Genomic DNA, 27,444 nt, shown 5'->3' on the forward strand with positions numbered 1-27,444 from the left:
GTTGGAAGTACTGGAATGACCTCACTATTTCCTGGTGTCATCTACCACCTGGTTCCATGGCTTGGAAGCTGAACACAGCATTAAGAGAGGTTCGGGGATAGAGGCCTCACTATCAGGCATGCTGCTTCCCAGGATTAGGCAGTTGGATTTCAAGAGCACACCCCAGACCAGTGATGATGGAGGACAAGAATCATGTAACCAAGACTAGTGTAATTAATAAAGATGATTACAAAGCAGTTCATATTCATAGGGTTTGACATATAATATGGAGAAGTTCACAGGGACAATGGATAATAGGCAATAAATACTTTGATAAATTTCTGCAAAGGACTCTCAAGTCCCAACTACTTAGAGGAGTTAAGGACTTTTGTACACTCACTCCTTGGAATCCCCTACCAAGCCAAAGAAACCCAGCTCAGTCAGCATGTTATTTAAGAGATGTAGGAACACTTCTCAGGAGGACCTCCTACTCTCTTATCTCTAAGTTGTTGTTGCATAAAGTTCCAAGCTAGGGGCATACAGGAAGTTTGAGACTTCTTTTGAACTCCCAGCACTTTCAGAAGGCCAGGGAAAATAAAGGTCATCCATCATGAGGGGATCAGAGAGAAAGAATGGGTTTGACTGATTTCCTAAAAGGGTAAAGAATAAGTCTGAGACTGTGGACCATACAAATCACAGTGGATCCCTATTAATCTCTGGGTCTGGATTTTTTTTGTTGTGATTGGTTATGAAAGCCTAGAAGCATCTCCCAACTCTGAGTGTTACGCAGAGAAGGGAAATACAAGGATGGTTATTTTTTGGTAGCTCTGAAAAACTTCCTAAATCTGTCTCTTCAACCTGGCCCTCTCCCTACCAACAGGGGAGGGATCCTAGGGAAGGATAGACTGAAAAGCTACAAGGGATTTTAGAGCTGTCTAGACTTAACCCTTTATTTTAATAAAGAAACCAAGCCCTCAGGAACTTAAATAACGTGCCTAAGGTTAAGCAGGTAATAAACAGTAGAAGTGGATTTGAATCCGAATTTTCTGACTTGGGTTCAGTTCTCTTGAATCCAGTATCCTGGATTCCAAGTATTCCTCCCACCATACCATATTGCAGCCTTTGCCCTCAATTTGTCCCAAATGTATGGAATGAGCTGGAATAGATACAGACTCCACCAGTGAATTAAAAAGGAATAATTGCCTCTTCTTTGAGGGAGGTAGTAACTGGAAAGAAGTGACTTCAGTGTGGAACCCAAGGCTTGGGACCTACCAGGCAAGGTCAACATCTGGAATCAGTTCAAGGCTTAGATAACTTGGATCCATCCTTTTAGTACTAGACTTGAAGGCCAGATAATAAATCTCTGGGTGAAACTGAAATCTAATGGGTGGTGCCCTAAGAAATAGCTATTTTACTCAAGTCTGATTCAGTGTACTACACTGGGGTTTCATTATCTATGACACATACTGCCTCAGTGTGGGATTTTTTATTAACATGGGTTTGTCTTGGACACTATCCAAAGTAATTTAGTTGTTGGAAGTACTGGAATGACCTCACTATTTCCTGGTGTCATCTACCACCTGGTTCCATGGCTTGGAAGCTGAACACAGCATTAAGAGAGGTTCGGGGATAGAGGCCTCACTATCAGGCATGCTGCTTCCCAGGATTAGGCAGTTGGATTTCAAGAGCACACCCCAGACCAGTGATGATGGAGGACAAGAATCATGTAACCAAGACTAGTGTAATTAATAAAGATGATTACAAAGCAGTTCATATTCATAGGGTTTGACATATAATATGGAGAAGTTCACAGGGACAATGGATAATAGGCAATAAATACTTTGATAAATTTCTGCAAAGGACTCTCAAGAAGTTAAGACTATATGTTTGACTAGATAACACCACTGTGTCCAACCTCTGTCCTACTTATATTAGCCAATGTTTAAAAGTTCCTTGCATTTATTATGTCATGTGTCTTCCTAAGGACTCTATGGTTTAACAGAACACCTAAAGCATCACTGCGACTTTATAGATGAGGAACCTGAAGAGAGGGGTTAAATTACTTCACTCAAGACACCCAGAGAATCAGTTGGAGCTACATCTAGGGCCCAAATATACTGCCTTTCCACTACTTATTACATACACAAATGCTTATGCATGTTCACACACACATGTTCCTCCTGGCTATATACAATCTCTTCCCTGTAGCCTCTGAATACACACTCTTTTCCCCCTCCTAGCAGTCATAATCAGTTCCTGTAGGGCAGAGACGATTTTCCTGGAGCTGGGGCTTTCTGAGATAATTGATATTTAGGCTACCTTTAACTGATCTTAGAAAAACAAGAGTCACTCTCAAACATCCCTTTAGACCACCTGCTTCCTACCCTGCAATCAGGAAGTGACCCATATCACATGAACTTATCTCCTGTGCTTCTCAGTCATTTCCAAGCATGAGGTGAGACTGGCTCTCATATCAACTGCTGGGAACCAGTGCCAAGAAGAGTGATGTCTAATGGCTGGAGATCATTTTGGTTTTACTGTCCCGTGAATATGCCTTCATTCACACTGTTTTCTTTGTGAAGAATACCCCTTCTTTCCTTTGCTTACACAAATCTTACTTACTCTTTTTTCTTTCTATTATGTATAACTTGCTATTCATTCTATTTAAATATATAATTAAGTTATTATGTAAAGTTTTTTCTCCCTCCCCTTCAATGGCTACCATTAGACACAAGTGAGTGTGAGTGAATGTGTGTGTGTGTATGTCTGTGTATACATACTTCCTTTTTATCACTTCTTTCCCTGCATGTAGATAGTGTTTTTCTTCATATGTCCTTCATAGTTAATTTGGGTATTTATAATAGTCTCAGAACTCTGAGAGGCTAAGTCACTTGCCTAAAGTCACACAGCCAGAATGTGTCAATGGAGGGCTTTAATTCAGTCTTTCTGGCTCAGAAGCCAGCTTCCTATCCACCATGCCATACTACCTCTCTTCTGACATAGCCTTCAAAGACTTAGAGTCACCACTATGTCATTACAATATCATTGGAAGATTTAAACAAATCACAGAATTTCACTGTTTGAAGGAACCTCAGAGATTGTCTATTTCAATCCATAGATGTAACATGAATCTGTTGATAATATCCTAGGCATCTAATCCAGACTTTGAAGTCCTCCAGTACTGGCAAACTCTACATCTAATGAAGTAACCCTTTGCTGAGTCTTCCTCCAAATAATTTCTTTGGTCTATCCATTTCTTCTCCATTCCTATAATTAAGTTTTAGTCTGAGTCCCTGTGATCACATCTGAATCTAGACTTTGACATTTGCCTCCTTCTTAGCCTCTGGATCTTTTCCCTCCAATTTATCCATCCTATAATGCACAGAAATGACTGTCATATTCCACAATCACACTGGACCAGTTTGGACTGTCTTCAAATGACTTTCCATTGTAAAAAAGAAACTTCATCATGAACTTCAAAGGCCTCCACCAATCACTTCCCCATATGCCTTCATCACTTCCTTCTTCATGAAGTCCATATATACCAAGCAGACTCCCTCTTGCTGATTCCTGCTGTGCTTTTTCAGGCCACATTTCCTTCCTTGCCATGTCTTTATTTGTCTCTGCTAAATTATATGCCTCTCCTTCCAAATTCTGCTCAAGTCTCACTTCCTTCACAATAACTTAAATACATCATCTTGCCAGTATGGCAGAAATGTTCCTATTCTCACATGTTCCTGATTTGTACATGTCACAGAATTCTGGCATTGGAAGACCATCCAGTCCCCTGCTTTTACGTGTAAGAAACCAAGGCCCAAAGTGTGAATAATCTTCCCAGTCACATTGCTACCTAGTGGAAGAACCAAGACTACAATTCAGTTCTCCTTACTTCTTTCTACCATAGCAATCAAATTTTCATTAAGGATCGGTATTGAATGGGACCAGCTGGGATATTAGGTGAAAAGCTGTTATGTTAAGTTATAAATTTTCAAAGTAAGGAATTCAAATGAAATAATGTATATAAAGTGATCTGAAAACTTTGCCTCCATTTCCTCACTTCCCACTCATTTTGTAACCCCTTTCAATTGAGCTTCTGACTCAGCACTCAACTGAAACTTCTCTCTAAGGTGATTTAAATTTCAATGGCCTTTTCTCAATCTCATCGTTTTTGATCTCTCTGTAGTTTCTGACCTTGTTGATGACTTTCCGGATAATCAGTCAACAGGCATTTATTTAGCATCTAGTATGTTCTGTTAGATGCTGGGGCTACAGAGACTAAAATGAAATAGTCTTCACCCTCAAGGAGTTTACATTCTGTTGGACAATTTCTCATTCTTTAGCTTTTTCTTTGCCTTGTTTGCTTCCTACCTGTAGCTCCCTCTCTGTTGCCCTTGTGGTGGTCATCATCTATGACCCACCCCCTAAAGTAGGACACTAGTCTGGGCCCTTTTCTTTGTCTAATCGAACCCTTGGTGGGCTCATCTATTCCACGGGTGATTAATCCCATGGGCTCCATTATCATCATTATGTACATGATGATATGGCAGGCCTTCATCTCTCTCTTGAACCCTAGTTCTACAATACCAATGCACTTACTGGACATTGCTGTCAAGAGAGGCACCTCAACACACATGTCCAAAATGAAATTCGTTATCTTAAAATCTAATGACTGTCAGGAGGCATACACTAAATACTTGCATATACCACAGAAACATGTTGTAGAAGCCCAGAGCAATCATCATACGGAAATCTGGTCTAATTACACACAGTCAAGTATGTCCTGACCAATTTGGGGAGATCATTTAGGTCTATTGATAGTCATTACGACCAATAACTCTACATTCAGTTAAGTAGAATAAAGAAATTCCTAACTAGGTAAATAAATCAAATCTAGTTCAGTAGCTTAATTCACCAAAGCGAAACTCTCAAAGCTTAAACATCTTCCTAAGTACTTTCCTTTGAGATCATGACTCAGTTCTGTTTTACTCAAGTTAGAAGTAACTTTGGAATTGCACACCCACTTTCTAAAATCATTTTGGTCAATTCTGAATGCTCCTGAAGTAGTCTCTGAACTTAGTGCACACACAGCTATTCCTATATATGAGTACCTATAGCAAAGCTTTTATGCATTTGTGTGTTTACATAGACACATACATGGATATATTTATGTCACCAAAGAATATAAAGTGTTGAACTATAATTCAATCCACGCCTGAAGCAAAATTGCCCTCTATAATATTCTTGACATACTTGCTGTAACAGAGAGCTCACTACTTTATGGGGCAGCCCATTTCATGTTTGGACTGCACTAATTGTTGGAGATCTTTTTTTTTCTCATACTGAGTCAAAATCTGCTTATCCATAACTACTTATTGGCCCTTTGGGACCAAATGAAGTAAGTCTAACCTCTCATTCTCAGTTGCCTTTCAAAAATTTGAAGACACATTCATTTGTGTGCAGGTATTATATGCTGTTATAGATAAAAATAAGGTGGTATATATTACTGGTATTATAGATATGTGTTTAGAGGGATTATGGGATTAATCAGGGAAGGCTTCCAAAAGAAGGGTGAAGGAGATATAATAATTCAATACTGAGAAGGATGAATACCATTCTTAGTTAGAAAGTCGCCAATGCAGAGAAATTTTTTTGACAAGTTAATGTTCTCGACAGTCTTATGTTTCAATAACTTTTTGAACACTGGTTATTCTAAGCTAGGGTTGGGCTGTTCTACAAGGAAACTGGCCTAATGGAGTCATTGAACTTTGTCCTTTTCCATGGAATGTGATAGGAAAGTACAATTTAGAGCTGGGAGGCACAATAAACCCACCCATCTAGACTCTCCCTACCCTTTATTTTACAGATAAAGAAACTTATGAGAGGAGAGGCAATAGCATGGATTTGTCACCACTATAAACTGTGCTCATTGGTTTGACCTCAAATTACAGGCAGTTGTGTTATAATGAAATATGTGATTCTAAATAGAAATGACCTATGCAAAACCATGCAATAAAACCAGAGTTTATGAAGGAAATGGAGTTAGGCGCACAACACAAAAATTTTGTCAGTGACACGTGCAAAAAAGATAAAAATCTAATAAAAATGGCAGCAGGGCTTTTTAAATGTTAAATGGTCAAAAGTACAAAAATACTATGTTCAGCACACACCCCAGGATGCACAAGCAAGTTTGGTAGCCTGCCACTCCTGGACCAAGGCTGAGGACAAGGAGAAAGGGAATGGTGTGGACTAGCCCTTCTCTGTCCATAGCTCCAACTGCAGCAGCAGATACACAAGAAGTATGGTATTGTACCTTGGAAAAAACCTGACGTTTGCTTGTGGAAGTGTGTATCAGAAAAATTACAGCTTTTGAGTTATTATAAAGTGACAGTTGTCAGTACTCATGCTGTTTCTTGCAAAAGAAATCAATGCAGAAGCAAACTCAAAATCTGTATTATGCTCAAAATGTTCCCTGATACATCAGGTGCATTGGAACAAATTCATGCTTTTGAAACATGCTCTATAGTAGAACCAACTGGACTTCATCTGGGTCATTAAGCCGAAGATTAGCTCTAAGGGTCTTCCATGTCTAAGTGAAGCATGAAGAAAAGAGATGATCCAAGGTGTTAAAATAAAGCTAGGCCAGTGGTAACTAAGCTGTCATTTTAACAGAGAGAAAGACTTAAAAATAAAGCAGAGGCTCCAAAGACTTTAGAAGTTGAGTCTTTGAAGATGTTCATTGACAGGTGGTCAACATAATGTCTGTTCACACCTCAAATGACATTTCTACTTCTCTTAACCTTTGATCCAAGAAATCTCACCACTTTGTAAAAAAAAAACAGGCCTTGATTCTATGGTCATTTCTCTGTGCCTCTACATCCTATCAGTTATGTCCCTAGAAGAAAAAAAAACTTATTTACTGACCCACAGTAAGACTTACTCAGGATCCTCTCATCTCTCACATTGAATTCTTTGGAATAAAGAAGAATTAAGTACCTATGCGAGGATCTGCATGGACAAGGCACCACTGAGAAATAATAAAATGTGCTCCCCCACACCAGAGAAACTCTAAGTTTCTCATGAGAGGCTCTGACTTAATACTTCTTTTTTCTCCTGAAGTACCTCGAAGAGTGTTTTATACAGAATATGTGAAATAATAAGTACTGCTGAAAGACTGATATGAAATACCTATGGTGTTTGTACTCATGAAAAGTAGTGAGGGGCTTGCTATTATAGAATGGATAGTAGCTTTGGGATTATTGAATTCATTAATCACTATCTATTAGAAGGCAGCAGTCTGCACTGAAAAAAATGCTAATAGGTTTGGAATTTGAAGATATGATTTCAAATTCTGCTTCTGACACTTGATGTCTATGTGAACGTGAGGTCTCCCTGGACCTCAGGCTCTTCATGTGTAAAATAAAGAGGAAGGACTGAAGGACTTCTTAGGTCCCTTCCAGCTTTAAATCAATAATCTTGTTATTATATTATATTATGCCATAGTCCACAATGGCAGGGTCAGGCTGCCCCTGAGGAAAAGGAGACTCTAGAATTTGAAAATGGCTTATATCTGAACCAGAAAAAATGTAAGGAATGCCTGGGGTTCCAAAGATGCCTGGAACCAATATAGAGAAGGAAAAAAAAAAGGAGCCAGTTTAGAAAAAAATAATTGCCTATGAATATGGATGTGCCGGGATTACCTATATTCAGAGGAAGTCCTTAAAAGAATCTGTAGATAACTTGGTACAACACTATCAGCATTTACCAATGCATGAATAAGTTATTCAAAAAGGGCTCATTTGGTCAGAGAATTAATTTAAAACAGCTTTATTACAAACATTAGCATTCACTTCAGTCTTTTAACAAACACAGAAGCAGGGCTGGGGGTTTGTTGGCCCCACACACATAGCCCCAGCCCCTCCCATCACCGAGTCTGCTGGTTACAGAGGTGGGTATTGGACCCTCTGGGATAATAAGACACATATCACTATGCTGGGATCTTTCTGTCCCTTTTTCTTGCTTTTTTCTTTGCTGACTTAGGAGAATTATAGCAAAGGGTAAAAGGAGGTTGCTATCTTCAGGTAGACATACTTGTGAATAAGGTGAAAAGGCAAGAAGAGCAGAAAAAGGAGTACAGGCAACCCTTAGGGCTGGGGGCATCAAAGGTCAGATGTCCCCACAGTCTATGTCATGAGAAGAATCAGAACAGAATGGGGTTACAAAGCTTGGAGGGAGGGAGACAGGACAGGGACTTAGTGAGAAAGAGGGAGCGGGGAGAGAGAGAAAGAGAGTGGGAAAGACAGAGGGTGGAAGGAGGGAGGGAGGGGGGAAGATGAAGGAAGGGAAAGAGACAAAGGGAAGGGGGAGGGGGAGAGAGAGAGACAGAAACAGAGACAGAGAAGAACAGAGGGTGGAAGGAGGGAGGGAGGGGGAGACAGAGGGAAGGGGTAAGAGAATAAGAGGGAGAAGGATACTCTTTTCCAGTTTCACTAACATATAAACCAACTGAAAATTGCCACCCACCCACATCATAGCTGGTAGCCTCTAATACACGTTTTCCATGTGTTACATGGGAGTAGACCAAGGAAAGAAGTTAACATGGCACAGTAGAAACATCACTATATTAGGAGCCAGGAGACCTAGATTTAAAAGTCCTACCATGAATTTATGTTTGAAACATAGAAGCAATTTGGGACTTCTGCTTCTTTTTTTATCTGTGACATTTCAATAAACTGTCGAGTCCTGTTATTTTTTAACTCATCCTCTTCTTTTTCAGCCCTCCACTCCCACTATAACCAACCAACTGAATTGAGAACTTCATTACTTCTCACCTGGACTAATGTACTATATTTCCAGCTAGGAGGGACCACTCACTCACCTCTCCTATTCATCCTACATGTATTCTCTCTTAAAGTAGTTACCTGATTTGTATGTATTTATATTTATTAACTTTATATTTGCGCTCTTTACATATTCTTGTGGGCTTTCCATGATAATATAAGTTCACTGCTGGCAGGAATCATTTCATTCTTTGTAACTTGTATACAGCACTAGGTACAAATGCCTGACATATATGTCACAGGGGCTTAATACATGCTTGTTGACTGATTTCTGCCAAACTGATCTTCCTGGTACACAGTTGTGGATCATGACACTTGGTTTAAAAACATTCAGTTGTTTTCATCTGCATGCTAGATAAATTCCAAACTCTTAAGCCTCTCTGCCACCTAGCCCCAAACTACTTCTCTTGTTTGATATCTATCAATCAGTAAACATTTAATAAATGCCTACAATGTTCCAGGTGCTGTGTTAAGCTCTGGAGATACAAAAATAAAAAAAAGAAAGAGTCCCTGTCCTCAAGATCCTTTTAGTCTAATGGAGGAACTTATAATCTAATGATCTCACACTTTTCCCTTGTATATATCCTATACTCTGGCCAAAATGGAAGAGACACTCCTCTTTTAGACATCTCAAGTGTCACCACTTCTAGGCTTTTACTTATGTGGTTCCTTATGTCTGTTCCCTCTTTATGCAGCTCTACTTACTGAAATTCTGTGCTTCAGGGCCTCGGCTCTTCCATGAATCTTCCCCTCTGGTTTTCTCTCTCCTCTGGATTACCAACAATTGTCTACATCTCTTTGTACATTTGTATCATAGCTATTTATATGTTTGAGTTCCTTATCAGCTCCTTGAGTGCAGGAGCTTCTCATTTATCTTTGTGTTTCCTTGAGCACTGGATGCAGTGTTCTGTACACAGTAGGTGCTTAACAAATATTTTGGAATTTAACTAACTGCAGGTAAAGGAGAAAATTCATGATTTATACATATGTTTGTTGAATGCCTTTAGTTTGCTGTTTGTGCAATATATGCCTGCCTTCTATCACTCTTAGTATAGAGCCTAGCTCAGGGTGCCACACAATCAAGTATTCAATAAATATGCTTGGATGATCTAACTTGACTCAAGAGACATACTGAAAAGAAGTCAAAGGTTGGTCATTTCAGAGACTTTATAATGATGGAAGTGGGGCCTGACACCCTCATTATTACATTATCATAGCCTAAAGTGCCCTAACCCCAGCAGGGGCCCCAGGGAATATCAAACAAACTCTCAACATACATAATTCATCAGTCTTTGTCCAAAGAGCCAGTATGGGATCGAAATAATTTCTTCTTTTTTGTGGGGTTTTTTTTTCTTTTGGTCAAAACAGAAAATAGCTTTCTAGTCTTGGCTCCATTATGCAAAGAAAGGAAAAAACAGCATCAGCCAAATCTCTGCTCCAAAGAACTTTCCTAGAGGTGATGTTGCTTCGTGTTCTTTCTTTAAAAAACAAAATAAGAAAAAAGTGTTCTACCACTGGAGTATCATGAGATTTGCAGGATAAATGACAGAAAAGAGAAGTGTTTTAAGACAGGAAATGAAAAACAGATACTGTGAGTCTTAACTTTACTCGATTATTTAAATTTCCTCTTAAGTGCTGTGGGATGACAGACAATGTGGACTGGAGATATGTAATTGTAATCACAATATTTTATTATTTATAGGCAATTTTTCTAGCAGAGAGGAAGTTTTATTAATGATAATAAGGGTAAAAAGTGTTCCTGACTAAGCAATCCTTCTATCCAGGGAATAATGAGTTAGACCCTAGAGATAGAATTTTGATACTGGGGGGAAGAATGAATCACAGAGTAGAAGCAATTCCACTAGAGGCTCCAAATATGACACTCATTCATTCAGCAAATATTTATTAAGTGCCTACTGAATACAGAGTACTATATGCCCTTGAGCTAGGGGAAACACAAGCCTTAGCTGATACCTAAAAACACATCAATTCAGCAGAAACTACAATAATGGAATGAAGATATATGCAAGGGACGTGGGCATGTAGACAAAAGCCAAAGATGGATATGGGATATCTTCTAGACTCTCTTTTCTCCTCCTTAAAGTCTGAGATCCCTGAACTTTTTGTTCTGTAACATCTCCATGTCATTTGCTCTATTCTCATCTCATGGTTATTTGGAAACTGCCTGCTGGCAAAAGCCTCCTCTCCTGTTTTGCATGCATGAAACCTCATCTATATTGGCTTCCATAGTTCAAAAACATTAATGAATTGAAAACAATGTCCATGATCCTGACCTCTAGCAAGGCAAATAAAAAAATCACAAAGTAGAGACTGTCACTAAGCTCCCTAAGAATGGTAAATGACTTCATCACAGAAAATAATAAAAAGTAGCTATTTTTGGGGTGGTGGTAGAAATCACAGTTCCCTCCTCCCACTCTCTTCATTTGCTCAACAGTACAGAACTAGGAATCAGAAAGTACTCACTGCTCTGAACCTGGACATAAAAGGAAATATTTATTCAAAGGATAAGTAACCAAACTGGTGGGCGTGGCTACACAGGCAGTTGGCACATCTTTTCCATCAACAGGCAGAGCCTAGCTCCTCTGCTTGGCACTTACTTGAGCACATCCTTGTCCTTGTTGAGGTGCTGGAAGAAAGATGGCTCACAGATGAGTTGGTTTTCTTGGCAGACTTGTTTGCATGATTTCCCAGGTTCAGAGAGTTTCACCTGCAGAGCATTAAGTGGTGGCCACATAACTTGCCCATGACAGAAATCCTATAACAACAATTAAGCAATGAGTTAAGGCTCAGCTCAAATGTCACATTTTCTGGGATAGTCAGAAATGATCTTTTCCTATTTAGAACTTTCTGTACTTATCTTCTGCATTTAACAATTAGAATATTGTTTTCAAAAAATATAGAATATTTTATTTATAAGCACATATGTCATCTCCCCTATTAGAATGAAAGCTATTTCAAAGCAGTATTTACCTTTGTAGCTCTCTCAGCACCTAGGATAGTGACTTACACAGTTAGAGTTTAATAAATATTGGCTGAGGGAAAGAAGGAAGAAATCAATCAATCAATAAGCATTTATTAAATGTCTATTTGTACTAAAAGAAACATAAAACATGTAGATGAGATGATCTCTTCAAGACAATTGTGACCTAAAAAGGGCAAACTGTTCTACTAAAGGTTATTTGGATAATGAAACAACTCTGAATGTTGTTCAGTCGACTCTTTGTGACCCCATTTGGGGTTTTCTTTGCAAAGATACCAGAGTGGTTTGACATTTCCTTCTCCAGCTTATTGTACAGATGAGGAAATTAAAGCAAACAGGGCTAAATGACTTGCCCAGGGTCATATAGCTAATAAGTGCACTGTCCACATAAGGAACCTGGAGGAGGTCATCTCTAAGCTCTTTACCAATACTAATGGTCTACGAACCTATGCAGTAGAGCTAAAGAGTTTGTTTGTAACAAGTGATGCTAAGTTCCTACCCAATGTTATTTCAGCTAGTTACTCAATTTATACCAAGAGTGAACTTTCTCATCTCTTGAGTTCTACTCACTGATTCTAATGAAAGGTATTTATTAATCAATGTACTATTTAATAATTATAGGTGACAGGAGAAGCAACATTTTAGAGCAAATGACCAGAGCTAGTCAGACTTTAACAATAACGCAAATTTCACAGTAGCAAGGATTACAAGATAAATTTGAGTTAGTAGTTTATACACAATTCATAGTATGCTGTAACACTGCTGACAACTGTCAATAAGTCATAGCCCTCTCAATTCTTTGCCAGCAGTGGGAAAGGTTTGTATTGTTTCATCTATGTTCTCTTGTCATCAGAGGTGTGCTGAGATGACAAGTCAGGGTTTGGATACCATTAGTGTTTTGAGGATTAGTGCTGACAAATGATCGCTGTAGGGATCAAACCTATAGCTTTGTATCAGCACCATGCTGTAACCAAATGAGCCCAAGTATACACTTAAAAGTCATTTCATCTTACATGTGCTAGGTAGGTAATCAAGAGGCATGTCACTTTACCCTCAGACCCTTAGCTTTTTCTTTGATGAAACAGGGTTAATACTCATATTACCTACCTCATGAGATTATTTTGTGGATAGTGCTTTCTAATTGTTAAAAAGCTATATAAATGTGTATCATCATCATCAATATTATTCCAAGTCTGAAACCATTAGGCTGATAAAGTCCAATGATTTGTTAAATCTTCAATATTACCCAAACCTGTCTCTCTGCTCCACCCACCAGACAATGAGAAAAAGACCATATTCATTTAAAAGGCTTGTTATTATTCCTACACTGGTATATTATTCATAGATGGCTCTTAATGAAAGTTTTTTCTTATTTAGGCAGATTGTAAGGTTGGCAACTTTGGTCACTGTTAACTCTTTCAAGTCACTAAGATGCCATTAAATAGTATTTCAAATGAAATGTCATTTCATTTGAATATTTAATCAACTAATTCACTGCTAATTAATGCTGGTAATGACTACAAAAATTACTTTAAAGATATTCCCTATGAATTCAGGATGACAAAGAATCATAAATATATTAACTTAATAAATAAATCTTAATTACTAATTATTCCATTACAAAGGCCTGCCACACTATTTGACTTTAAGGAAATGCCTGATTTTTTTCTTAATAGAGGAATTATTAAATCATTGATTAGAAGTATAATAATTCAGTTTAGAAAGTAACAGAACTCTTGATCTTGGATGAGAGGCATTTTCACCATGGCACTAACTCCCTTAGTTCTCGATAAGGAGAACAGAGAAATGATTTTAAAACAGGATTCAATTTAAATCAAGTACAGTAAGGGAGAATAAAAGGCAAAGCTTCATGATGTTCCTAGGGACAGAACTTCCCACTGGTCATTCACCTAGGTCTATTAGGATTAGGTGGCATTTGGCCTATCCTGCCCAGCTGCATTCTCATGCCTGATCAGCGTTGTTAATTATGATTTGCTCTGGGACCAGGATGAGCAACGATAGGCAACCTTGAAATATGTCTTGGAGCACAGTACAACTAATAGTAAAACATATGCCATGCAGCACACAGCTTCCAATACTGTAGCTGTAATTTAATTAAAACTGCACTGGGATTTTACAGCTCAAGGTAACATGAGTCCTTTAATCTTCCATTCACCTCCTCAGGGTACCAAGCTTTCCTAGGGGTTCATGAGTCTGAATGTTTCTGTCTCTCTCCATCTTCATCCCTCTTTACAGTTTAGAGGAATTATGACTTTTTTCCCCTAGCAACAGGACAACTTCAATTGAAGCTCAAATATACCCTAGTCTACTTTTGATTATTTGAGGGCTGATTATCCCATTTATAAACTAGAGTTTTTGCTCTTCTTTCCCCTCCTGCTGCTTTACTTGGGACATTATGGTTCATTAACATCTCTACCAGGAGGGTACTTGGGGTAGGGTTGGGAGAATGGTTTCCTTCTAGTCCCTAGGCTACAGGAATCAAGAGTCAATAACTACTTGAATGGTATCTCAAGGTTTTCTCTGATTTTAGCACTGTTACTAATGCAAGAAAAATAAGAATGTTGGAAATATCATCCCAAGATAGTCTAAGGCTCCATACAACTACAAATGGACAGGGTTTGGGAAGGTAGCATGGGATAGTGGAAACATCATTGGATGCCTTGGTTCCAAACTTGTCTCAGATATTTACTAGCTATGCGCTCATGGGCAAGTCACGTAATGTCTCAGTCTCAGTTTTCTCATTTTAAAAATGGGAATAATCATACTTGCATTGTCTTAAAGTTCTGTATAAATGAGTTATGATTATTCAGCCTCTGCCAATGGCTGATACGAGGGTGTGGCTGTCCCCTTTTATATAAAAATCACAAAGTTAAGGATATGTCCCAGGACACCCTCACTTTTCTTTAGTAACCTGTTCTAGAGCTAGATCTAAATTCATTTTAGAACCCATTCCAAACATTATCTAAATCTTTTTTTTGTATGCAAATTCCATGTTCTACTTGCATCATATCTTCAGGTAATAATTCCTCAAGTTTACTATCTGTTATGTAAGATAGAACTTCTGTTTATTTGTTTTTTAAAAAATTCTCAGTCAAGTTTCATGGATAACACAATAGTGCCATAATTCTGCAATTTGATAAATAAATCCATATTCACTTGACCCCATTTATATTAGGCAGAACCCATAGAATACATTACTGTCTTGCCTTAACCCTTATCTTTCTGTAAGTGCTTAATGATCCCTTATTGGCTGACTGAGGGTTCTAAGCTTCTTAGTCTTTAACAGAATCACAGGGAACATTAAATTTGAGAGTTCTTTTGAAAGATAATCTGGATCACATTCCTGTCCCTTTCCTCTTTTAGACTGGAAAATTACTCAACTATCCAGGGCCCATGTCAAGCTACATATTGTCCTTCAGTAGTTCATTCTAGTGTCCTTATATAATGATGATGACGTTAAAGGATTAACACTTAAACACTTAAAGGTATAAAAAGCACTTTACAAATATTATCTCATTTTATCCTCAAAACAAACCTGGGCAGTAGGTGTTATTAAAACTCCCCTTATTTTACAGATAAGGAAACTGAGGCAGAGGGACATTAAATGTCTTTCCCAGGGAAACATAACTAGTAAGTATTTGAGACAAAATTTGAACTCAGACTTTCTTGTCTCCAAATCCAAGTGCTATATCCACTGTATCATCTAGCTACTTTTATAAACAACAAAACAAGTTTATCATTTTCTTAATTGTTCCTATTCTGATTTTCCCTCTTTAAGACAGGCAACATTTTAAGATAGGAGATCTGGGATCTGCTAACTCATTTTATAAAATAAATATTTTGATAATTGTATTTCAGCATAATTGGTTTCTTTTGTAATTTTATGGTTTTTGTTTTATTCAATTAAAAATATGATTCTGAGAAGGGGAGGGTCTATAAACTTTACCGAACTGCCAAAGGGGTCCACACCCCACAGAAATAAGAATCCCAGCTCTTAGACTAGGAGTCTTAGCAGAGAAGGCACTGACATCCATTGGTTATGAGAATTTCCTCATGTAGGATTTCTCTCTCCTAGTGAAATGACAGATACAGGTACAGCCCCAGTCCCTATCCCTATCCCTAGGAGTAATCTATAGATGTTATTTAAAAAAAAAACAAAACAACAACCCTCACAATGTGGGAAAAATCACCTGTTTGGATAATTACCAGAAAACTCACTTTTAGCTTCAATAAACCATCCATTCATTTTCTCTGGTCATTAGAGCAGCAACAGAATTACTAACATGTTTTCTTTGTTCTTGAAAACCCTGTACCTGAGGTTATATTAAACAGTACAACTAACAGGAAAGAGATATTTCTAAAGAGACTTACCTGTTTTTCAATAAATGCATTCATCCTTTGCAGCATCCCTTCACATGTGAACTCATATGGCATATAAGGTTCAATCTGTTGAAACAGGACACATTATTTCTATGGAGAAGGAGGACACTACTCACTGATTTTTCTGCTAAATGAGCAGTAAGCTTGGGTTAAATTATGTCTATCAGTTGTTGCTTCTGACATGACAGTCATGATGTTCTAAAGAAGATTTATGATTTTTGTCCATTTCAGAACCTTAATAAAATCTAAGTTCCAAACTAAACAACCAGGGAATTCAATTGTTGTTCCCACTCCAGATGCCCTAATAAGTCTTACATAACCAGGACAGAAGGACAAATTCTAGTGCCTCTACCCAAGACCTTGTAGCTTTTACATCACATCTTGATGGCCAATTTGTAGGACAGAAAATTGGACCAACCCTATAATGGTAATTCTCAGACTATTAACAATGCTGCAATAAAACTAGGTCAAACTTGAGTTTCCTTACTTTTCATGGTCTTGTATTAGTACATTATGCTACCCATGAAATGTCCTTAACTTATAACCATAATTCATAGTATAGTGTTTGTTGGAGGGATGAATCATGACCAAATACAACATTTTTTCCCCTATATGCAGCATGTAATATTTATCAGTAACACTAATCTGTATGTTTGGTAGTGGTTTGAGGAAGTAGCGTGAATATAGGAACTGTATCTAAGTACTGTGGGATCAAACCAAGGATTTTCATAGCAGAACTCCTATTTGTAGAGTACGTATCTCTGAAGAGTTCAAAGTACTTTGAAGATATTCTATTATTTCTACAAGTCTTTTAAAATGTCCTCTCCACAGAGATGGTCTTTCACATTAACTATTACATTTTATGTTCTTTTAAAGAATTTGTATTTACATTTCACTGTCAGCCACTTATACTTCTCACATTCCAACAGATGTCTACTAAGAGGTTCATACAAAGGATCAAAAAAAAGTCTCTGTAATAGAGGACTCATTCACTCACTCACAGGTTTTAGCACATTTTGCTGTGGGCAATATTTTTTTCTACAGCTAGACAAACTGATAAAAACCACCTTCCATGTGGCCAGCAAATCTAGTTATGGGCCTAAAACAAGCTCTAAAAAACAGAATTCTTTTCTCCATCGTATCCCAAAGGGCACACGGAAGTGAAAAGGGAGTTTATTAACTCAAAAGACTTATTCTGACAAACTAAATCTGAGAACTATTTTTACTGTTCTCTACCCAAATGAAGCCCTAGCCTAGCAAACATGATGAGAGTACATGAACTGCCAATATGATGTATTAAATGCTCTTAACTGTAGCAATTTTTCCATCAAGCAAAAACAAAAAGTGTCATTTATTCCTGAAATTGTTGAACATATTAAGTACATTCCTTTGGAGAGGGATCTAGGCATGCCAATGATGATGCTCTATAGGAGATCCATCTTTCTGGAGAAACAGAAATATATTGATATCACCTGCAACAGACCAAAGGGCTATGCAGTTAGCTCAACTGTAGCCTAAAGAAGTCATTCTCCAGGAACCAGGCCTTCCAAGCTGCTGGTCACAACTGGTTAGCAGAAGCATCAGGCAAATGCAAGAGATTTTTCTCCCACTTCTCAACATTCCTCTCAGGTTGACATAGTCTTTTTCAGGGATCTACTCAATCTCACGGAATTTTTACCAGCACCTCTATCCACTGCTCTCTGCCATAGGAACCTCTTTGGACCTACAAAGTCTTACTTTCCAATAAGTGACAGCTAATCCCCAATGGTATTCGTTGATAATGCTAAGAACTAGCCTCCTGATTTCACTCTAGGTGAGGAAATCCCCTCCATCTCCGCAGGTCACCAAGTTCTTGGCAACTTCTGGTCAGAAAGTTAGAGAGATCAAGTACCTTGCCCAAAGTCATGCAGCCTGGATGTGTCAGAGATGATACTTGAACCCAGAGCCTTCTGGTTTCAAGCCCAGTTCTTTACCCACCATATCATGCCCACTAGCTCATTAGCTGATAACTTCTTCCATATCTCAATGTGATGTGATTGCATCAGGGTGGGCAATTCCTCCACTAAAGTAGATTTTAATCCCTGTATAACTTTGTACATGGTCTCTAAGAATTGATGTAACCGAAAAAGTTTATCATTCTCTGACTAATCTAGGAATGAACCTGAGCTGTGCTGAGCTGAAATGAGGAGACTGAGCCTTAGGGAGTAAACAAAGTCTATTTCTGGGACTCACTTGAATCCCTTCCAGAATTTTGAGGCTTTCTCAAACTTACAGCCTTCTAGAACTCTGGTTTCCTGCATTCCATGATGAGGGATCAGCCTAGGTCTGATAATTCACTATATTATCAACTCCCAAGCAGGTGTAATCACATTTAATATGGGGGCCCTTTAACACCAAAAAAAGTTCCATAATCAATGGGAGCAATTTTTAAATGGAGAAATATGATGAGAAATAGAAGGAAAATATTTTGGGAAAAGAGGGTCTGAAATGCTACTTTGGCTCCAATTCTACCTACTGTAGAGTGCCTGGCAATAGTGGGCAAGGGCAATATTACTTTGTGCTCAACTATTAATGTGGGATGCCTTGTGGTTGTTGTTGAGCTGTTTCAATTGTGTCTGACTCTTTGAGACCCAATTTGGGGTGTTCGTGGCAAAGATACTGAAGTAGTTTGCCATTTCCTTCTCTAGCTCATTTTACAGATGGAGAAACTGAGGCAAACAAGATTAAGTGACCTGCCCAGGGTCACACAGCTAGTAAGTGTCTAAGGCTGGATTTGAACCCAAGAAGATGAGTCCTCTGACTTCAGGTTCAGCATTCTATCCACTGCACCACCTAAACTAATTTGATGCCCTGAGCACTGAAACAGAAGACTGACAAAAGGTTAACTCTACAGTAAAATACTTCAGGTACATGGCCCTTACAGAGATTCTCTTAACCGGCATAACACAGTTTGGAGAAAGCCAAAGGACATACGCAATGTAATTTCCTAAATAAGAAAAAAAATTATTGCCACTTAATTGGAATTCCAATCTTCTAATTAGGTCTAACAGGGAAACCTTATCTTATACATATTAATTTAGCACAGTAACTAATAGTTTCTTTATATAGTACTATACAATTTATAATTTGAACAGCACTAAGGTAAGAATGAGTTGCTATTAAAAAAAACCATTTTCGAGCATTTCCTTGATTACTTTTTCTTATCTCTTTATCATGGGCACATGCCGTGGTTCTAGGCCCGTCTTCTATCTTTTGCCTTCAGAGCTTTCTAATGGAATAAGAACCAAGTGAAATTGTGGCCTATTCTTTTTCATTTCATAGATAATGTGGGAAACTCCCTTGTCAAATCAAATCCTATAGGTTAGATCGATTTGTCTATCTTTAGTGGTAAGGCGCAATGCTAAAGTTTGACTTAGGAAAACAAAGCATTTAGGATGACTGCCAAATCAGCACCCACAACATTTTCTGGTTCATGCTATACATGGAAAAAATGAATGTAGTTTTTTTTTAACCTTTTGATTTAAAATTGCTTTCACTGCATTCTCTACTTCACGATGATCAGTTGGATTCACGGTCCAGACATGTGGTCGCCCAATGAAAACTTCAGCGTAAGGATGCTGAGAAGTTAGCTGAAAAAGAAACAAAACCAAATACATGATCATCATGCAACTGATATTTCCCTTTCTGTGCCAGACACTGGTTTTTGTGCCTTTTATGGTACTGAGTTGTACTGGTGCAAGTAACAGACCACTCTCTGAGTATTAAAAACAAACGAGAAAATAAAGGAACCTCCATTCACATCCCACCCTCTTTTCCCCTTCCACCTGCCCCACAACTGGTTTTAAGCCTTCTAAACACCAACATAACAATTAAATAGGGATGACCTCAAGGCTAAGAACAAATTACGAAGCCCATTTGGAGACAGGAAATGGTGTGTCACTTCCGGAGTAAGATGGAAGATATAACAGTACCCCGCCAAAAGATGAAAATAAAATAGCCTGCCACACACCATCCATCACTGAATATCACCTATATCAGCCAGTATCTATTAAACAGCAGCTTAGACTGTCAAGTAGGCACAGAAGGGAGGCTTATGATAAAAATCAAGGTTTGAATGTTACAAAAATATGAGTAATGCTAAAAAGCAGAGAAAAAAGAAAAAAAAAATAAGACCAGGAAGATACCTTACAAGTTTTTGGACTGATCTGGAGAATAAGAATTATGCTAATATGATGTTTTTCTAGTTAATGAGTGCTGACAATGTGATAGTTCTATAAGGGACCTAGGGAATATATAGTTGTTGTATCCTCTAGGTATTAATAACTTAATTTGGCCCAGAGCACTAAGTTAGACTATTTCTCACTACGAATCCTTTTTTGGCCTGCAAAGATACTTTACAATAGGTATATTTGTCTAGCCAGCTTGTCTTTCTTCACATTTAGGTTTCCTAATCTTTTAGGCAAAACCTGTTTGGTCTGCACAGTGTTTTAAAAAAATCATACATAAATATCGATTGAAAGAATTCATTGCAATCTCCTATCTCTGCCATGTCTTCTACTCTACATTTCCCACTATACCAAAGGCTTGCACCATCCTTATTCAAGCCAAGGGAACAAGCATAAGACACTGGCCCCTGGTGCCAAGACTATTAATACTAGCCTCCTGCCACAGTCCTAATGTGTCCCTCTCCTCTTTCCAAAATCTGCTCAGGATTCACCTTCTCCAAGAAGTCTTCCCTGACTCAATCCATCCAGTTCCCAGTCACTCCAGTAATAACAGAATATTCTTGTGTCTTCCAGGAATGATTATTTTGTTCCTATCCTACGAACAGTGCAGAAGATATACATCTGGCCACTTTCAAAGTCCTCTAACTAGACTAAAAGAAAGCTCCATGAAGGGCAAAAAATCCCATGAATTACTTAATTTGTCTCTCTCAATGCCCAGTACAATGTTCTATACTATGCCAATAAGCACTTAAGTGTTTGAAATCACAAAGAAGAGAAGAAAACTTTTGATCTCTCAAGGCTGAGTGATCTTTTCCTTCTCTGAGTCCCCATGGTCCTTTATATGTATCTTCTCAAATGGCTTAACATTTCCTTTGTACTTAGCTTTCTAACTGCCTCTGATACCAACTGGCTGGGGGACCTCAGGCAAGTCACTTAGTTGTAGAGGTTAGAGGGTGTTTTCTCATCTGGGAGTTCCCTATACAATTGAAATCATAAGTACTATTCCAATCCCCTATGATATTTATCAACATACAAGCTTATGTATCTTACTAGACTGTGAATTCCATGGTGATTGGGACCATATCTTATCATTATTTGTATCCTCAAGGACCCAGAACACAGAACTCACAGAATCACAGACCTTCAGAGTTGGGAAGGATCTCAGAGGGCAGCATAGTGCCTGGCACATGATAGGTGCCTTATGTTTATTGACCTCTACCTGAACATAAAACCTTTCTGAGAAGTCATCTAGCCTTGACCTATTACTTCCACAGGCAGCCAATTCTCCTTTTATGAAGCTTTATTATTACGATGATGATTTTCCTGCCTTTTGGAGCCAATTAGAACCAATCTAACCTCTTTTCCAGATGCTACCAGACTTGAAGGTAGATCTTAGTTCCTTCCGTGGCATAAATATCCCCAATTCCTTCAGGTGATCTTTATACAATGTAAACTTGAGGCCCTTTACCATTCTAGCTGCCCTTCCCTTGATATTCCTTAGCTTATCAGAATTTTTCCTAAAATGTGGCATCCAGACTGAAAATAGCATTCCACATGTGGTCTGATCAAGGCAGAATACAGTGGGATTATAACCTCCCTAGTCACAGACATGATGCCTCTCAAGGTAGCCTAGGAGATAATTTGCTTTCTTGGCTGTCATATCAAATTACTGACTCTTCTTCAGCTTTCTACCAACCTGAAACCCCACATATTTTGCATATGAACTGCTGGTGAACAAGGCCTGCCTCAATTTGAACTTATGAAGTATATTTGTGCCCTTCCACCAGGATGACCTAAATTCAAATCTGGCCTCAGACACTTACTAGTTGTGTAAGTCACTTAACCTCGCTCTATCTTAGTTTCTTCATCTGTAAAATGAGGATACTAATAGCACCCACTTCCTAGGATTGTTATAAAGATCAAATGAGATATTTGTAAAGCACTTAGCATAGTACCTGGCACAGGGTAAGTACCATATGAAACTGCTAGATATTATTCAGGAAGACTCAAGTTCAAATCCAGCACCAGACACTTTTCTAGGTATGGAACCCTAGGCAAGTCACTTCATCTCTGTCTGAATTTCCTCATCTGTAAAATGTAAAATACCTACCTTCCAGGGTTGTCACAAGGATCCAATGAGATAATATTTAAAAAGCTAATAGCCTAGTGCTTGGCATTTAGTGAGTGCTTAATAAATGTTTATTCTCTTTCCTTCTCCTTTTACCCTTATTCAATTTCATCTTACTAGAATTAGTCCAACATTCTAGTCATTCTAGATCTATTCGGATACTGTCTTCTCAAATCCAATTTATTAGCTATCCTTTCCCACCAAAATTATAAGCATGTTATTCATGCCTTTATCAAACTCAATGAAAAAAAGCAAAACTACATAGAGTCAAGTACAGTTCATGGAGCACATTCTTGATCACTTTTTGGTCCAAATATTCAACCACTTTCAAATCAACCTGACTATCCTATCACACAACTTTATCTCACCATTTTTGTCCAAGAATTGAAGTTAAGCTCATTATCAGATAATGTGCAAATTTCCCTTTTCTTGAAAACTAGTATATTTGTCCTTCAATACTTCATATATCTCCAGTTCTCCATGATCAAAGATCAACTAACAAAACTCAGAAAGTGTCTAATAAATAATTGCAAGAGTCTCATTTCAACCCATAATTAATCTGTATCATTCTCTGCAGGTCAGAAACCCACAGAAGAGGAGAGAAGTATGAAAAATTTCCAGGCTATTAGCCTAACTTTACTTAAAAGAATAAGAACAGGAAAGGGAACAAGCATTTATTAAGACTTACTAGCATGGACAGTAACCATGGGCATTTCCCCCACACCATGTCTTAGGTTCTCTTCCCTTCTCCTCCTATATTATCTCACTTAGTGATTTCCTCTGCTCTTATGGGTTTAATTATCTTCTCTATGTAGATTATTCCAGGATCTATACATTCAGCCGTAACTTCTCTCCTGAAATCTTGAACTGATAGCCCTTAGGTAGCTCAAACTTAAACTGACCAAATTAGAATTCATTATCTCCCCTACCCTCCAAACATTTTCACTTCTTAAACACTCTATCCAGTATCCAGCATCAAATATAACATTCTCTTTGACTTTTAAAATCCCTTCACAGCCTGGTCCCTTCATATTCTTCTAGCATTCTCAGAATTGATTCTCCTCTGCTATTTTTCCAGACCTACAGAAGAAGGGTTGAATATAAAAACAGACCACTTTGGGTCAGATGACCTGAGTTACGTCTTCACCATTTACTAACCATATGACCTTAGGGAAGTTGCTTATTATTTCTGAGTTATTTATAATGTTTGAAAATCAGTTCCTCACCTTCAAAAAGATAATAAATAGTAATCCTTGTACCACATACATGCTTTATAGGATTCTTAAGAAAAAAGGGCTTTTTAAATGTTAACACACTACACAGATGTGAGCTAATGAGTTATTTTCAAAGCCCAATTTTTCCTATGTATGAGTTATGACCATTTAGGGCTGAGATTTATTTTTATACCAGCATATATGGTACAGGCATTTGCTTCAATCAGGAATATCTTTCTTAGACTTACTTCAGGGACAGCTGATGAGCCACACCAGGAGATCACCCTTATTTCTTACTTAAATCACACTAACCCGTTTGATCACGTGCTTAATTCACTAGGCTTGGCTCCAAAAGCCAATTTGGCCACTTCCAAAAACCCACTGTTAATGATGAATGTGCTACCATGAAAGATATATTTATTTTTTATTTTTAAAATTCTGAACTTAACAAACAGTTTAGCTGTGTGGTACTGTATATAGAGCATTAGGCTGGATGTCAGAAAGACCCAAGTTGCATCCCAGCTAATTAAGACACTTAGTGTGTCTTAGCTATATTACCCGAGGCAAGTCACTTAACTGTCTGCCTCAATTTCCTCAACTGTAAAGGGGAAATAACAGCACCTATCTACCAGGGTTGTTATGAGGCTCAAATGAGACATGTTTGTAAAATGCTTAGTATAGTGCCTGGAACATAGTAGGCATTTAATAAATATTTGTTTCTTCCCATGTAAAATAGGCATTTCCAAATATGCATTGGCAAAAAGGAGAGAATTGTACATGAAACCATGAATATCTCTTCTGTGGAGGGTACTTGGTAGGTTGAGTTTAAGATGTCTAAGGGACAATTAGTTTAAGATGTTCAATAGGCAGTTGGAGATGCAAGACTAGACCTAGACCTCCGATGAGAGGTTAGGGATCTACTGATTTTCTTTTTAAGTATATAATAATTCAACATGGAACTTTCAAAGTTATCCTGTGATACACCAATAAGGATACCAAAAAAGATATGCGTATTTTTTTTTTGTGGTAGTAAAGTGCTGGAAAGAAAATGCATCCTTGTTGCTATTGATGAATCATGGTACATGAATACAATGAAATTATGATTGTGTATAATTATGAATATAAGAAACTCAGAGAAACACAGAAGACGTATCAACAAATACAGAGATAAGTAAGCAGAAAAAAGGAAAACAATGCATATAGTGAGAACATAAAAGCAATAAATGAACTAAAGAAACTGAACACTAACTGGAATGACCATTAGTAGACTCTTTGAGTAGAGATGCAGAGAACTATGGGTGTAGAATGTTTTATATACTCTCAGATGCAATCAATTCATTAGTTTTGTTTTGAACTGATTTTTAATAGTTTATTATCATGAAAAAGTTTACAGAGGGGAGTAGACAGATAGATAGACACATAGATATATCCAGATAGGACTGTGATGTCAAATCAAAAACCATCAATAAGACTTTACTTCTATCTAGGAAGGCCTAGCTCAGTTGCCACTTGTACCATAAAGCCCTCTGACTAATAGGACCTTTCTCTTCTCAAAAGAATAGTTCTAAAAATGTTTTTGAGCACTGGCAGAATCACTGAATACAGTCTCCCAACATTACTGTTTTGAAGGGAGAACATTCATTTATAATTGACTTGTTAAAAAACATCAGTCACATCACTTTGTAGTCACCGCTCAAATATGTCATCAACCAGCTACACTGCTTCTTCTTGAAGGCAAGAAATGTGCTTCATTTTTCTTTGTACAGCTTAACATGCCTAACTTGATGCCTTGCACATAGCAAGTGGTCAAGAAATGTTGGCTAATCAATTTCATTTGCTTTTCATCCCCTGCTTAGAGAAGCCTGCTGTAATCAGAAGGCTAAGGATAATGTTTGGTGAAGTACTAGGCTAGAGTTACAGTCTTTTGGTTAAGGTTTTGATAGATGCTTACCTCTCTCAGGGTTGGTTTGCCTATAAAAAAGTCCGTGTTTTTGCTGCTTTTTGGTGGGTTAAATTTGACATTCAGGAATGCACATCCATTAGCGATAGCCTCAAGGGGAGCTGGACCCTCATATGGGAACCCCAATCCGACAAACAACTGCAAAAAACAAGAAAAATCACACAATTCAGGATTGTTGTCCTTCAATTAAAACGAGTCATCACTACTTTAAATTTCTCAACACAGAGCTTGCGGTAGTTGTGAAAGACATCCACAGACATCTTAGGTGAGAGGTAGGGAAAAGGTGTCTACTCCCACTGAACTCTCTGCAAAAATACAACTGCAAAGCTTTCTAGAAATGTCATTAATATGCGCTATATTCTTCTTCCATGAAAAAAAGGGAAGGAATAAGCTTGGCGGGAGGGAGGAGGAGGAGGTTCTAATGTCCAACAATAATCTTTCTGTAATGGGCCAGAGAACATGACTAAGAAAACTCTTGGCAAATTAAGCAGGGGGTTTCTTCATTGAATGGATGAAACAACAGAGCCTTTCAGTGATGCTGGGGGTTGGGGGATGCCACAGAAGGTCACTTGGTAGCTTGATTACATTTCGAATGACAGTATTCTAACACATGATGGCAGACTGGAAGACACAGGTTTTTAGAATGGTTACATCACTGGACACCATCAGAACTCTATTTTTTTTTAGGAGGGTTGGTAGAAAAGGGAAGGCATTATTCTTTGTAAAATTAGTAAAGCTGCCAGTACCCACAGCTGAAGCAAAATGTTGGGCTTTTCCTACTGCAGACGGTAGATGGCAGCAGAACGACAGTCTGCAGACCTCAGCAGAGCTAAGACAGAGGGACAATGAGGGTCACATAATGCTGCAGCTTGGCATTGTTTTTTCCTAGTCCAAAATGAAATAGGATTTAATTGGCACTAGCCGATTCTACTGTCTAACTGTCTCCTTAGGAATTTAAGTTCCCAGATGGTGAGGGCTTACCCTCTGGAGAGTTTGGTAGTGTGCTAAGTACAGTGTGGAGTGTACTCAAACAATAAATATTAAGTATGGTATCAGCAAACCCATTGTGTTGTCCCCATAGGCAAATCAACTTAAGACAGCTCACATTCCATGGGGGATCATTTGCTTTTGCAATAACTATGGAGAATGCCAAGAACCTAACCTCTCACTTTCCTGGCTCTTAGAGTTATAGATGCTGAATTAGAACTGCGTTTATGCACTGACTTCCTTCTTCCCCTACTCGTTTCTGCCTCTACAGCTGGTTTAACAGGGAAGTAACAGAATGGATTAAATAAAAAAGCTCTAAGTAATAACTGTCTTCTTCCTACCTCCTCACCCCACCACAGTACCAAGGGATCTGGAATCCTTTCAATCCTCAATCAGATTCCAGAAGTGGACATAAAGGTGATTTGGCTCCATTTGAATAATGGGAGTAGCCTAGGATTTTGTTGAGCAAAGAAGCAAAATTTCAAGGTTTTTTTTTTTTTTTTTTTTTACAAATTTTCAGAAGTGATGGCTAGTCTACAACCATAAATGGAACATTCTTTTTTTTTCCTGAAGGAAGGGGATACCTAACACTGCAGTTATAGGGAGATACTACACCTTTCCCCAAAGATCCCCAAAGATAGGATAAAGTAAGTGGTGACCTTCACTGGAGATACTAAGAGTATAAACATGTAAACATAGTCTCTGAACAGG

General features: G+C 38.1%; 1 protein-coding gene across 11 annotated transcripts in view; it reads right to left on the bottom strand.

Annotated features, from left to right (window-relative positions):
• The window catches only part of MGAT5 (alpha-1,6-mannosylglycoprotein 6-beta-N-acetylglucosaminyltransferase), a 370,599-nt gene that overhangs the window by 9,297 nt on the left and 333,858 nt on the right, over positions 1 to 27,444 (bottom strand). For all 11 annotated transcript variants that reach the window (XM_072613264.1, XM_072613259.1, XM_072613261.1 and 8 more), the window contains 4 exons: positions 25,738 to 25,884; positions 19,731 to 19,847; positions 16,210 to 16,284; positions 11,435 to 11,592 (listed from right to left, as the gene is read on the bottom strand). In XM_072613264.1, the coding sequence (XP_072469365.1) occupies positions 11,435 to 11,592; positions 16,210 to 16,284; positions 19,731 to 19,847; positions 25,738 to 25,884 (497 nt within the window). The remainder of the gene's footprint in view (positions 1 to 11,434; positions 11,593 to 16,209; positions 16,285 to 19,730; positions 19,848 to 25,737; positions 25,885 to 27,444) is intronic.

This window comes from Notamacropus eugenii, chromosome 5 (genome assembly GCF_028372415.1).
Source record: "Notamacropus eugenii isolate mMacEug1 chromosome 5, mMacEug1.pri_v2, whole genome shotgun sequence".
Classification (NCBI taxonomy): domain Eukaryota; kingdom Metazoa; phylum Chordata; class Mammalia; order Diprotodontia; family Macropodidae; genus Notamacropus; species Notamacropus eugenii.